This window comes from Dermacentor andersoni, chromosome 1, assembly GCF_023375885.2.
Source record: "Dermacentor andersoni chromosome 1, qqDerAnde1_hic_scaffold, whole genome shotgun sequence".
Lineage (NCBI taxonomy): Eukaryota > Metazoa > Arthropoda > Arachnida > Ixodida > Ixodidae > Dermacentor > Dermacentor andersoni.
The window spans coordinates 208,414,562-208,429,472 of NC_092814.1; the positions used below are offsets into that span (position 1 = coordinate 208,414,562).

Sequence of the window (14,911 nt, forward strand, 5' to 3'; positions counted from 1 at the left end):
CCATTACCCTCAACCCCTTGAGGGTCAATAACGTAAATATACGGTGCCACGAACAAGTGCAAAATGGTCGATGCCATATATTTATGGCGCCGTTTGTACGTTTAAAATGTGCGCCAATTTCCTGACTTTTTCTTTTCTGGCATGTGCTGCCACTATGTGGGAATACGGGTAATTTTTTTCTCACGCCTCCCTTTCTCGGTTTTCGTTGCACGGTTAGTTTTAGAGCTAGTGTGCTCCGGCGCGTCTATATACTACCGCTCGCGCATTGGCACGCGCGCGGGAGGGCGGCGGTTTGGGTTTTGTTCTGCGGGCGGTTTCAGCTTCTTGTGCTCGCAAAACTGACGATGTGTGGTGTTTTATGGCGCAAGGGCCAGGTATGGCCAAAGAGCGCCATGACAAAGGTAATGTTAACGATGCATTGTGAATGGTGTAGACAATTAATTCCTCATGGTATATGTAACATGGCTATAAAAAGGCCTAAAACCTGCCGCTGTGGATGGCGTAAAATATATAGTTGCTAAATAATGACACTGACTAAGTAGTGCTGTGGGCTATGGCAATGGGGTTTCGTTAAAAGCATGATGCAACAAAACATAACAATGACACTTTAGCTTCAAGAAAGCCCTTGAGTACAGGGGCTGTATACATGCGCTAAAATTCCCTGGCCTAATGATGTTCAGAGTCTGTTTCAGCTAAAAACTATTAAGACTAATTTCAGATTAAAAAGCGGTTCATTGCTAAGAAAAAATTTCGGGTGAAGAGGTATATTTTCACGATATGCAGAAATGAAATACCTTTTCCTCTGTGTTTCTATTGCAGGGCATTGAATAAGAACATGCAAGACTGAGATTTCGGCCGCACATACTACAAGTCTGAGAATACCCCCCAGTCAAGAGGTAAGGGTTAGTGCCTTATGTGTGTCCTATTCTTAATTGGCAAAGGAGCACTTCGTTATATCATGATGTTCTCTCCGATACCCAATATCCTAATTTGGGTTTGATGAAGTGCAGTTTATTTGATATTTGAGGATTCCACTGTTTCTGCCCGTGGATTTTCAGCTTGTGATGCAAGTATGGTTTAAGATCTGTGGCTGGGATGGGTATGTTTAAGTTCGTGTCGCTAAAAGCTACTGAGGTAGCTTTCTCGTCAGCAGCTTCATTGCCTTTCATGCCAGTGGCCAGGTACCCAGCATAGGATGATCATTTGTTTAGCACTATAAGCTGAGCATAGCAATGTATACACTTCATTAAAGACAGCGCTCGCAAAACTGATGGCTATCTCGTTACTAATTGCTCAAAGGGTGACCGCCTGTTTCTCAATCGCTCAGTGCTCACAGGGATGCGCATAGGAAGGATGCTGCCGTGCATGACTCGCAAAAACTAATTGCCTCTGATTGGCGATAAGATAAAGATTAGCGGAAGTTCGTCACACATTTTGCTTTTTGACGGGCACACGACCAGTTTTGTTGAGTGCGCTCACCTACGCAGTTCAATTATGCTATACACGTAAATATTAGTGTAAGAGCAGGAACATTTGACACTTGCAAAATATTCTCGTGTGCGCATTTTCTAATCTAAGCCTTATGTGTACATCATCATCAGCCTGGTTACACCCACTGCAGGGCAAAGGCCTCTCCCATACTTCTCCAACCACCCCGGTCATGTACTAATTGTGGCCATGTCGTCCCTGCAAACTTCTTAATCTCATCCGCCCACCTAACTTTCTGCCGCCCTCTGCTACGCTTCCCTTCCCTTGGAATCCAGTCCGTAACCCTTAATGACCACCAGTTATCTACCCTCCTCACTACATGTCCTGCCCATGCCCATCTCTTTTTCTTGATTTCAACTAAGATGTCATTAACTCGTGTTTGTTCCCTCACCCAATCTGCTCTTTTCTGATCCCTTAACGTTAGACTCATCATTCTTCTTTCCATAGCTCGTTGCGTCGTCCTCAATTTAAGTAGAACCCTTTTCGTAAGTCTCCAGGTTTCTGCCCCGTAGGTGAGTACTGGTAAGACACGGCGATTATACACTTTTCTCTTGAGGGATAATGGCAACCTGCTGTTCATGATCTGAGAATGCCTGCCAAATGCACCCCAGACCATTCTTATTGCTCTTTATAGGAGGCTGTGGCCAAGTACCGCACCAGGGTGGCCAATCCTGCTCTGGTGAGGGAGTGCATTACCGGCTCTGATCACCGGGATCAGGCCACACTCCAGGCCTGTTAATGCAATTTTATCAACACGCGGATTTTTTTTTTTTAATCCGGTGGAAAATTGCGCGACACCGGGATTCGAACCACGAACCTCTTGCACGCGAGGCGGATGTTCTACCTCTACACCTTAAATCTTTAATTATTGTAAGTTTATTTCCTTTTTTTTATTGTTGTTATTCATGAATAAACAGCACATATATACCAACGCAAAATATTTTTTTTTCTCACTTTACAGTCCCCCTAGAAAAATTTAAATTTTTTTCTAAATAGGTCCCTCAGTAGAATTGGAATCTGCAATAAAAAAAAACGACCCTGGGTGGTCGCATACGGCGAAAAAAATTGACCCTCAAAAGGTTAATAGGCCGATGAGCCATCCCTCTGTCAATAAAGCTTCATTATAGCATTGTCATTTCTACATTAGTTTTCTACTTAGGACACAAAGTAAGTGGTTATCTGTTTGTTTCGGGGGCATTCTAGGATGGGGCAAATACTGGCAAATGAATCAGTTGTGTGTCTTGGCATTTTTTATAGCACTTTGTTTAGTTAGACTCGTTAGATAATTCGACAGACTTCGATGGTACATACCATCAGGTTCGAGTAGTCAAATGTACTAATTGTAATAATTCACACATGCTTTCAAATAATACCAATACCTGGCACATCTGTACATGCCTTAATATTCTGAAAAAATAAGTGAAAGATAAAATATTTTTATACTTTATCCTTGTGCTGAATAAGAGTAGGTCAACATGCACTGTGCTAAGAAATGAGACGGGCAGGAGCAGAGGGAGAGCAAGGTACTGCCACAGGATTGAAGCAGTTTCCCACACTCAATGAATGCAGACTCCTATGCAGACCTTTGCACGAAGCACTAGTTGATGCCCTTTTACACAAAACACTTGGCCAAGGGGCAATTACATTTTGATCCATTTTACTCAGCAGTGCCACGATTTTGTAGGGATGCCTGTTCCAATGATATTCTTTTTCACACTTTTGTGCTTTGTCAGTGCCCAGAGTGAGACTCCACCCACGCTATCAATAGGATCTGCCAGCTGTGAATGGTGGATAATAAGACAGGCATAAAATTTAGCAGAAAGCATCACTACAAAATTGCGGCCCTGGCCTGAGGTGCACTGCAAATTATAGCAGCAGCTGCCAATACAAAAAAAGCAAGCAAGCAAGCAAACAAACAAACCACCCGTCAATCGCATTGATACATGCATATTGCCCGTTTCTTGTGGACGATGCATGCGGGCGCCCCAACAAAGACGACGAATGCTCTCTGGCTCTCGAGCTGTCGGCTGAACTGGCCAGCGCTGCAGTTATCCTTTGTAAATATACTTTGTAACGTCTCCAGTTCTTAATCCTTCGTTCGGGTAACAATATCACCCTTGAGCAACACTACCCTAAGGTGCAGCAATATAGTCATTGGCCTAAAAACAGACAAATTTTCATTAAAAAGAACAGAAACTGCCCACATTATGCCCAACAGTAGATCGCTACCAATTTAAGCAACAAGCAATAAGCAGAAACTCTGAACTATGCCCAGAGTACATGGCTGCTAACCAACAATCATCCATACTCTGTTTAGCTGCTCAAGTTGCACGAAGTGTTTGTAAAGCAAAAGGATAGGCTAGCACGTATAAATGTAGAGCAATTGGACTGGCTATAACACTGCTCTGTACTTCAGCATTGTTTTGACATTTCACCGAGTGAATGTAAGACAGGATGACAATGAACAGCTTCATCACACTCTGCTCACAGGAACAGCGCGAAAGCTACACTTACGCAAATCATCTCCCGCCAACTTGCTTCTGAGAAGTCCCCCTGGAAATGTAAGACACTTAGTACATTGGACAGACTAATTCCACAGAAGGCACCTTTGTCATAAAACCATTAGCAAGGCTCACCTCATGGTACCGCTTATATATCAGGTACTTCAGTGCACTCTTGCTTCTGCTATAATGGACGTGAGGACAAAGTTCTACAGAGTTGAGGAGAAGAACACGCAGTGATGAGCACTTACACAACCGCCCGCAGCAAGAGAAAGTTGAACAGAAAGATGGCAACAATAATGAATAGCAAGAGGCACAGTCTCTACTTACCAACAGGCAGATTGTACAACTTGAGCAGCCTTGATATGACTTTGGCCAATGTCTTAGGGTGGATCTTATCCCTGCTAATCATCTTCACATTGAGGGTGCTGAAAATAATATATTAAAATATTATTTGAGGCCAAAAGACACCGTTAGTCTTGAGAGAAGTAGACGCGTGACCTACTTTATCACACCCTCAGCACGATTCCCATCATTGAACAAGCCATCCAGGTATGTCACCACGTCCTTCTGAAGCTCTGGCAGTCCTTCCATGTAGCTCTCAAGCAGTGCCATTTTGTCCATGAGAAAGAGAGGAATGGCTATCTACATGGTGAAAAGAGGTACAGTGGTTGACATAAGCCACCAACACATGTACAGAGAAACCAACAAGAGAAAAACTCTGCTTACCTCTTCAATGGTGAAGTAGCCATGTAGCTTCAGAGCACTAACAATAGTGCTTGCCTGGAACAAGCAAGACATTTGGTCAACTTATAAAAGTGAATGCTTAAAGGTCTCGCCAAATTGAAGGGGTCATAACACACTACTTCATGCACTTCCATTGTTTTTTGTGCACTGGATGGGCTGTTTTGGTTTTTTCAACAAAACTATTTGTGGTTAACTCAAATGGGGGAGGAGAAGTACAATCGTTACGAAACAAATGGAATTAAAATTCGAAATGTTTCGTAAACTGACACTGAAGGCATGTTTCCTAGTAACTAAAAAAACATTAGTTAAGTGAAATTCTGCTGGTAGATGGGAGGTGCTTAGGTACGGTGTTAGCAGTTCCAGACTACTCAGAAAAGAAAACAAATATTGTTTGCTTAAACTCTAAAAATATGGAAGCCACAGTTCTAAGAAGCTGCAATGCAGTAATGATGAATAGGTAAAATTAACCCATAATGCAAACAAAAAGCTTTGGTGGTCGCATAAGCTTCGCCTTAAAGAGTGGAGCACAATAGCCCCCCCCCCCCATTTAAAGACCCCCCGACTACTTTTCATGCTTCCCAGCAACTGCAGCTTATGTAACCGTAACGTTCACCAGGAAACGCTGGTGGCGAACGCTATGCACGAAGGCAACCTTTCTCGTACAAACGCAGCCTCCTGTGTGGGTCTATCTCCTATTATTGTTTCATACTTTTAATATTTTAGTCAAAGAAGAAATAACATAAAAAATATGCGCTGTCGGTGTTTTTTTTTTTCATTACATTTGTTTGTGGGATGCTGCTCTCAATATTCCCGAGGAATAACTTTGTAAAGAATGAAAGACAAGGTACAAGCAACTTTGGCGGTAGAGGAGCAGTTGGGTATGCGTAGTTCGGACTTTGGTTCAAAATTCTTCTTGCTGAAGCGACGTCCGATGCTGGATTTTCTGCAACACGGGGCCCTTCACGCTATCGTGTTAGAACTTAAGTACATAAGTGTATTTCCTACACAGTCCTTGCTTCTGGCGACCATAATTCAGTGCTTCCTTTGCAAATGTCCGAACTTTCTTTTTGCATCAAAATCCAACCCATGTATTTTATACCAATACCAATACTTTATTTGCATTTATATGGGTTTGTCCTAGGCATGCAGGGACACAAGAAAGGCACTACTGCCCATGCCACAGTGGCTTGCAGTCACAACCTGGGTCCCAGGATAAGACAAAGGAAGGAAGAACAGAGAAAAGAAAAATGGGGAGGTTAGCCAGTCATAAACCAGCTGGCTGGCAGAAGTTGACAGAAGCTGGCAAGCAAAAAAAAAAAAATACTGCTGCTGAAAGGGGCAGCTTACCTCATTAAAATGCTTTCTGATCAACAGATCCTGTACAATATCCATGTACTCCATAGACTCGTCCTTCAACTTGTACACACGGCACACAAGGTCAATTAGAGATGTGTTTGTTTGTTTCAGTACTGCCATCAGAGCACGCCGCTTCAGCTCTTTTGTCAGCAGGATAGGATACAGCTCCGAGTGGTCAAGAAGCTAGAATTGAGAGAGAAAAGCGCAAGAGTCACCTCACAGTGACAGCTTTCATATATATAGCACTTTTTTGACAGCTGTACCATGTCTACTGACATCAAACCACACCTTTCATTTTCATCTTTAAAATGATAAATATTGTGGGGTTTAACGTCCCGAAACTGGCACAGTGTGTTACGAGAGACACCAAAGTGGAGGGCTCTGGATTCATTTTGGACCCCAGTGGTTCTAACATGCACCCAAAGCATGGTACATAAACATTCTTGCCTTCTGCCTCTATCGGAATACAGCCGTGGTGGCTGGAAATAGTAACTGTGACCTCACGCTCGGAAGCACAATGCCACTGCCACTGCAGCTGGTACTATTGAATGATGACAGATACTACAGTACTGTAAAGAATGTCGCAGTTTCACCCGAAAGGCAAAGCATCGATTGTGAAGCAAACTATTAGCTATACAAAGTAATTGTAGTTTTATCAGCCGTATGAACAAGTAAACATTCACTTACTAGACAAAATAACAAACATGGTGTCACACACCACAGGCAAACCAAAACATCTCACTCGATGACCTCGGACACACACTGTCAGAATGCTGGCGTGGGGAAAAGTGGCAGCAGCAGTGAGCTAATTGCCCTTCGTGCTGCCTCTTGCTTCAACGTGAACTAAGTGGCGAAAACACAGTGCGCACAAAGCCATCAGCCCTCGGCAGGTAGAGACTCTGCACCAACCATAGATTACTACCAAGATAAAAACTGCGCGGCCGTGCCGTACACAGCCGCAGCCATGCCGTATGCAGCCACGGCCGGAGTAGAACCTCCCGCTGCTGCTTAGCACACAAAGGAAGATGGCGCGCTTCCTCCCTGCCTTCTTCCCTTGAACATGCACGATCAAGAAACCATCCTTCTCGGCTCACCCTTGCACGCTTTCACTCACACCCAAGGCATATGGCATGATGATGATGATGTTTGAGGTTTAATGGCGCAAGGGCCAGGTATGGCCAAAGAGCGCCATGCTAGTGGTATTGAATATGTTGTGGTGTGATGGGCTCTGTGAATTTAATGTGACGTGGCTGTAGAGGGGCCTAGAAGTTTCTGTAAATTGCATAAAAAATTACACGTAATAAAATTATGGCAATGATTAATGACATGTACTATGATCACTAAAATGCTATAAAAAAGAATGATGCATTATATAAAATATACGAGATGCTAAAATTGTCTAAGAGCACTACTGCCTCGCCAGAGCCCTTGAAACGCAAGGGCCGAGAGGCATGTGCTATATGAAATAGCTTTCACAGCGCCATCTTCTGAAGAGAGGAGACGCTATGAACATGTGGGCTAACAACATGCAACACAACATCTTTCAGATAACTTAGGACTGCGTTAGTGTCAAAGAGCGATTCTGGGCCGAGTAACATTACAGGGTGAAGGGGAATGTGCTGCCGGTATGCTAACGGAAAATGTTTCTTTCTGTCAGATTCGGCTTTCCGACACTCCAGGAGGACATGGAGGGCGGTCAGCCTCTCCCCGCATCATATGGCATGCGGCCACAATGTTATCACACTCTGACTTTACACGGAACATAACGGCGACAGTGGAAATTTGCCTGGCGTGTCCATATATTAATTGCCATCACAATAAAAACAAGACGCCAACATCCAGGTAGGATGATTGCTATGTTCTGTATCATGCCCCTGAAGAACAAGCACAATGTTAGCATCTATTTCTGCACCCACATGTCCTCCAACTACCTTTGAATGGGTACTTCTTGCACTAAAATATAATTGGAACAACGAAATTACTTAGCATACAATGCACAGACATCCTGTTTAGAGGGTTCCTTCAGGCCATCCCTGTCTTACCTCTCACGGCAAGTGCATGTCCCGTATTCACACAAATCCCACCTTATACAATTTTACCTTAGCAGTCACTTCCTACATTTGAATGAGGCCTGAAATATGTATTCTCGTGTAAGAATTGTGCTTTTCTTTATTAAATTGGGGGCCAAATTTTCAGGGTGTGCTCCATTTCCAAGTAAAATTTAACAAAATTTGTTACCAACAAAGAATGTAAAATCGGGTTGTACGTGCACTCAGGGCAGCACACAGCAGTAGGCTTTGTTTGTGGAAAACTGCACGGGCTTTTACACTGCACGAATGCATAGGCATTGATGCAAAGTTCGACAAGACAAGCCATGGGGTACCGGGATAAGAATTTCCCGACTCCCATGCTTCACAAGCTTTCTAATGAAGGAATCGGTCATAGAAGCATCAAATGAACTAAAAGGAGTCTGACACACCATACAGCATGCCTCAAGATACCACGATAATAGCTCGAAGTGCCTGATGAGATCCGTGTGTAGAAAGGGGGTGTGCAGCTCATGCACAGACAATTTACAAAGTACTTTTTTCACAAATACATTAGACCCAAATTTAGGGTTGAGATCCTTGCACGAGAATAGAGAAGTTAAACTTTCACGTGCTCAGAAAGTCAACATCAAGTCCCCCGTAGACATCAGAAACAACAATGCATATTTACAGTAACACTGAAGAGAAACACTATATCAGTTCGGACTGATAAAGTAGTCTTTCAAAACGATTTTCAGCAATTTTGCAGCAAGAGGTAGAATATTTGAAGTGAAAATGAAAGCCGAAACTTTTTGAAACTTGCAAGTTCAGTCTTTGGCTGCTTCAGAACACAATGTAGTACATCTTTAACAAATGAAGTTTAACCAGGCATCAGAAGACACTTAAAATTCATGATGTCGCAGCACACTGGTGCGGAAACTTTCAAGGCAGCATTGCCACCCCTCTATTGTTCTTTCATGCTTTCTGGTTTACCAAGCATCTTCTCATGATAAGAGTGGCTTTTCTGGTATTACAGAAAAATAATTTACTACTACAGCTAAACTAGTGTTTTTTTTTTCTCTGTAGCAACATTGCAATTCCTTTAGCTTGCTGCAAACTAAAAGCCTCAATCTTACCTCCATTGCTCACTATCTTTCCCACTTAAGCCTTCAGAGGTTGGATTGCCCTCTTGTCCCTTGCAAAATTCTGGTCGCCACTTAAAAACTGCCTAAAAAGCACAGTCATGCACACACATTGCCCCCACCAAGAGAGGCAAAGTTTTAAAGCAAGAGAAGCACACAAATATTTTCACATACCCACTCCTGAAACACAGTCATGATTGTGTAGCTTAGAGCAGTCGGTCGATTTTTGTGGAAATCTGATGCTCCACGCATCAGCAAAAATGCACATTCAAAGCAATTGGATGATTTGCCAAAGTATGTTTGCAAGACTTTCACAAGAGGTTCCGTTCTTTTGCTCCTTCCAGAATGCCAGATGGCCTCCAGATGTTGAGACCACATTGGATCCATGATTGTTGTGTTCCCTACCTGTTAGAGAATGGAAAAAAATTATTACAATCTATCTTACTACTGCGACAACAAAAACAGCCTTAAACCAGTGCATGAAAATTCTTACACTAAATTATAACAATTTTTTTCTTTTTTTTACACATCACCGTTTTTGTAGCACTTACAGGTTTGCTATGCCATGCAGTTTGCACTCTCAGCAGACATGAAGAAAAATTAAGGATTGGCATCCCGAAACAACTGACGGGCTATGAGAAAGGTTGCAGGGAGGGGCCTCCAGATTTTGACCAGCTGGGGTTCTTTAAGTGCAAACCCAAAGCATGACACATGAGCATTTTTGCATACTGCCCCAATCGGATTGTAGCTGTCATAGCAGAGAACGGAACCTACAACGTTTTGCTGTAGTCAACAGTAGACAGTCATAGACACTTGGCCACCGTGGCGGGAGGGAGGCCTGCCGCATTACTGATTCTCATCCTTCATGTGGATCAAAATTTGCAATATTTTATTAAGTAATCCTAATATGAAAAAAAAAGCAAATACATTAGCAAAAACTGCCGGTGTACGAGTTGATAAAACCGTAGGTGCCTCGTGCTTCCGAGGACACCCTTTGGAGTGAATTTTTCATTGCTTTACTGCAATTAGTGAGCTTGGAACTCCCCGAGTGTTGACATATTTTGGCTAACAGCAGAGCATAGTCATGGGGATCTTCTAAAAATCACTTGTGTAGAAATTGAAAGCATTGTCAGCCAAATAAGCACAAACTCGCACATGGCCCCTCATCACACAGCGAGAGTCCAGGCACATTATTGAAAAAATGCAGTAACAACTATTTCCCTCTGAATAGTGCAACAAATTTGTGTCCTTCAATGATGGTCAGTTGACCTTTTTTTCTGAGACAATATCCTACACATTAATTTGCAGAACAAGGCACACATAAATGAACAAATAAAATGACAAGAAGTCTTAAGAAAATACTTCCTTAGCCACCTTAGATTGTCAAATTCCATATCATCCTTTACAGAGATTGTAGCGAACAACTTTGTACCTATTCACAAAAATACAACTTGTGTTACAAGTGCTACTATTATGCTAAAGATTTTAACCTATTTCAGTTTGCATTTGAAGCCTTAGAAAAGCACTGACACAAGCACGAAAATTACCGATTACTTCTTTTTTTTTTACCCATGTTGGCTTCATGCATAATAGGATGAGCTGGTCCAGCGTTCAATTATTCTTTGCCATAACACACATTCAACTTGCACAAGTTGTTTTACAGAGTTTGCACTTTCCTTGGAAACGCCTCAGGAGCAGCACTGAAGGCTAGGTATGTGCTAGGCCTATGTGTGGCTGTTAATATTTTGTCAGAACACCATGTCAGAATGCAGCTGCTTACCCATGTCCTCCTAACTTTTCAGAAACAAAAAAAGTACCAGCTCCTAAGGCTGGCAGGGCCAGGTATCCTTAAGCCTGACATTCTCTATAGCTCAATGCCTGTTGTATTGCCAGAAGTACCTCTAATATGAGCAGTTTGTCATCATGTTCTTGTGCCCTATGATACTTTCCATGTATTGCTTGCACTAGACCCTTTATTATACTTTCGCACCTGCCGTGAAATGCCCTCAAAGACACTTGATGCAGACTAGGCTGTAGCTTGGAAGATCCAGTGCTCCTTATTCAAACTGCTGAACAAGAACCATCACTTGTCTGGCAGCATAGCACTAGTTATTGTAACAAAGAGGAACTGCTGCCTCCCCTTGTTCAAACACGCAGCAACTTATTTTAGATACTGCTGCACTGTCAAGAAATTGCATGAACACACACGCAACTTTATAGAACATACAACTTGCAAGGGCATTAGCAAAATGTCGAGTTTATAACGCAAAAAGGTGGAAGGTCCTTTGTTTTGGAGCTTTATATTTTAAATTTGAAAGAGGGTCTAAAAATTTACAAAATTTTAAAAAAGTGATTGGGGAAGAACCACTTCCTCCAGGTGTTTCCCCATTCTGGATTTCTTTATTAACAAAATTTGCCTTTGGTAGAAGTAAAAACATTTCCTAGAGTCAAAAACAGTTGCCTTAAATTTTTTTTTTCCAACTCTGATGTTTTAGTTTCATGTCCCACTTCTGAGCAATTATTGGACATGCTTCAAATGAAGGTCATAAGCACTTCCATAACTATCTTCCCATAACTCATAATTTTCACCTACTCCAACACACTATCTGTTCAACTGACACAGGCTACAATGTTATGCCAATGTCACACAGTCACTTTTGATCCCTGCTACACAGTCCAACAATCCGGATCGAGTTTTGGCGAGGTCAAACAGGCCAGTTGTTAACAGGCCCAAAGCACTTAAAAGCTTCTCTAATAAGCTGGCAAAATACTCATATAAAACGCTGTTTTCATTTTGAAGCAAATATTTCGTTTGTCATTGTGAGTAAGGCTATTATCTGCTGATCATCTGCAACTCTCAAAACATGGAATGGACTATGATTGTCTGGATCAGGCTTGATTGTGATCAAAAGTGGCCCTGCAACACCACTATCAGTCTATGATAAGATAATCTTGGAAAGCATACAATTTCTGCATGTGCACCCCCATATCAAACAGACCAAGCAATAACTCTTCCAGAGGCTGGTGAGAGCCACAATCAATAGAAGAATCTGATCACTTTATAGGTTCTAGTTTGCTTTCTTCTATAAAGCAGTGTTATTTGCAACATGTGTTATGTCAGTGAGTTTATTTTAATAGAGTTTCTGCACAGTTTATGAAAGTTAGTTATGGAGGTAACACAAGGAACATAACATTTCCTGAGCTTAAGTACCAAAATTAATAGCAAACACCGTTTTTGTTGGTTAACAACATATTTTAGACCATTTCAACTAAAGTTTATTTGTAGAAAACGGCTTGGAAAGAAATATGGCCAGAAGCTGAATAGGCACTTTAACTAAACAGCAGCTGGAGATACCCCCGAGGTTTATTCTGTAAATACCCAGAAACTGCCCCAAAAAAAAAGATATACTTTATATAAACATGGAATTGGTACAATTAGCTATACATAACCTAAACAAGAAAGAATTGGCAATGATAATTATGAAACACATAATACCAGAATATCCAAATTCAGACAGCGTGAAAAAAAAAAACTAAAAAACAAGGCAATAATTCTGACATACTTTTTTGGTACATTTGAAATTGTGACTACGCCTGTAACATTTCCATTCTACCCCACCCACAAATCCTGGCCACAAGGGCATAATTTATATGAAGGCTTCTGAATATATACCAAAATAAGATTAATAAGTTAGTGACAATAAAAACTAACAGAAGTACCTTCTTAAGATACATATAAATGCATTTCAATTACATCAAAGGGATGACAACAATAAATTAGGTTTTACAGCGCAAGAGCCAGGGTAAGCCAAAGAGCATAAAAAAAATATGATTTAGTCAATGGTGTGGTCTCGCACGGTATATGTGACGTGGCTGTATAGTGGCCTAAACACATTCGCTGTAAATTGGATAAAATATACATTTAAGTAAACTTATGACAGCGATACATAGGATATACAATGATATGTTGGAGGAAAATAAAAGATGCTACAAAGAGGTAACATACTAAAATGTGTCTCTGTCAGTAGCACTACTGCCTCATCAGGGCCCTTCGAAACTAAGGGCCTGCAGGCGTGCGTTTACAAAATGCTACACTTGCAAGAGCGGCTTCTGAAGAGAGGCCCCTGTGTGACAAATTATTTGGGCTGATAACATGCAGTAAGCGGATTTCAGTGAAAGAAATGTAAAAGATTTCATGTTGAATACCAGTAACCTCTCACTACATTTACCGCAGATCAGAGGTTCACCACCACTCAGCAAATAGTGTGCCGTAAGTGTGTCCCATTCTCAACCGAGTTAAGAGGACATTGGCTTCACGTGATTCTGTTCTTGATGGCAAACGCCTCACTGTGCTTTAATTAGGCAAAACGTTTCAGCATCCTAAAGGTGTTGCTAATAGCTTCCAAGTTTTCTCTGTAGAAAGACTTCAAAATCTATAGCTGGGACAGCTATGTTGAGAGTTTTCATTGCTATGGATTAGAGAATTCATTGGCAAGCATATTGCCTCCGTGGCCAGCAACCCAGCATATAACGATACATTGTTCACCAAGCATAAGTAGTGCACACAGGTGAATATACATAGTACAATTATTACACTATTCTTGTGCTTTTGTAGCGACGCTTAAAGAGTCTAAATATAATTGCCTTTTTTAAATTCATTTCCATAATATGCGTCGCAGCCGACAACGCATAGGCCTCAGCCATAAAGATGCTTGTTAGTGGGTGCAGAACGTCCGATTCCGAAAATGATGGTCCAACTGCAGCATAAGACACGCCGGCATGTGACTGATGCATCCGTGTAAAATTCTGTGCACAAGTATTTCGCTTGCAGTTCTAAAAAGTGCATTTGAATGTTTTCTTGTGTAGCGTACTTCGAGACTTCTACACATGCTGTGTCCCATTCTATGATGTCCCAGTGCCACGGCAGTAACGGCCTTGCTGGGGTCTTCAGATTGTGTTCTAGAAAGACACCCATTTCTTTACTATGCCCCCCAACACACAGTGAGAAGTTTCTCTGAATGTTGGGAGATTACGAAACACTGTAGCACACGTCATGTCACTCCCACTTGCATAACAAGAATCCTCAGGGTTCGAATGCACTTTCAGGAAACTTGTACAGCTTGAGTATGATCCATCCAGGTTAAATGACCACTGAAGGTGCCTGTGATCAGGATCAGGCCTAAATGATGAACAGCATCCAGTATCTTTAACGCGTTCGGTGCGGCAGAGTGATAGACCACAGCGCCATAATCCAAACGGGATTGTATGAGGCACTTGTGCAGGTTTATTAGACACTTCCTATCACTACCCCATGTTGTGTGCAGCAAAACTAAGAACATTCATTGTTTTTAAGCATTTATTCTTCCTATATTTTATGTGGGGTATGAAGGACAGTTTGGAATTAAATATGAAAAAAATTTGTGCTCTGTGTGCCAAGGTATACATTGCTTTGTTTTCAGCTGAAAAAATGTTTTTGAGCTGGTGATGTGGTTCGGCAATACATGAACAGTTTATCAAGAAGCTAATTTCATTCTATTTCTAAATCATTCACACAGGGGACAGGAATATACTAGTCATCTGTACATATAACATCTTACAGAAAGTTAAATGTAAGCTATGTCATTAAACGCCAGCTATCTGATGAGAGGAA

General features: G+C 41.7%; 1 protein-coding gene across 3 annotated transcripts in view; it reads right to left on the reverse strand.

The window, feature by feature from the left end:
• Nbr (exonuclease mut-7 homolog) overlaps positions 1–14,911 on the reverse strand; it is a 157,270-nt gene that overhangs the window by 140,796 nt on the left and 1,563 nt on the right. For all 3 annotated transcript variants that reach the window (XM_050194579.3, XM_050194580.3, XM_050194581.3), the window contains exons 2-8: positions 9,436–9,666; positions 6,084–6,275; positions 4,719–4,772; positions 4,495–4,634; positions 4,320–4,417; positions 4,125–4,198; positions 4,003–4,041 (exon numbers count right to left, since the gene is read on the reverse strand). In XM_050194579.3, coding sequence (XP_050050536.1) covers positions 4,003–4,041; positions 4,125–4,198; positions 4,320–4,417; positions 4,495–4,634; positions 4,719–4,772; positions 6,084–6,275; positions 9,436–9,648 — 810 coding nt within the window. In that variant the 5' untranslated portion in view covers positions 9,649–9,666. The remainder of the gene's footprint in view (positions 1–4,002; positions 4,042–4,124; positions 4,199–4,319; positions 4,418–4,494; positions 4,635–4,718; positions 4,773–6,083; positions 6,276–9,435; positions 9,667–14,911) is intronic.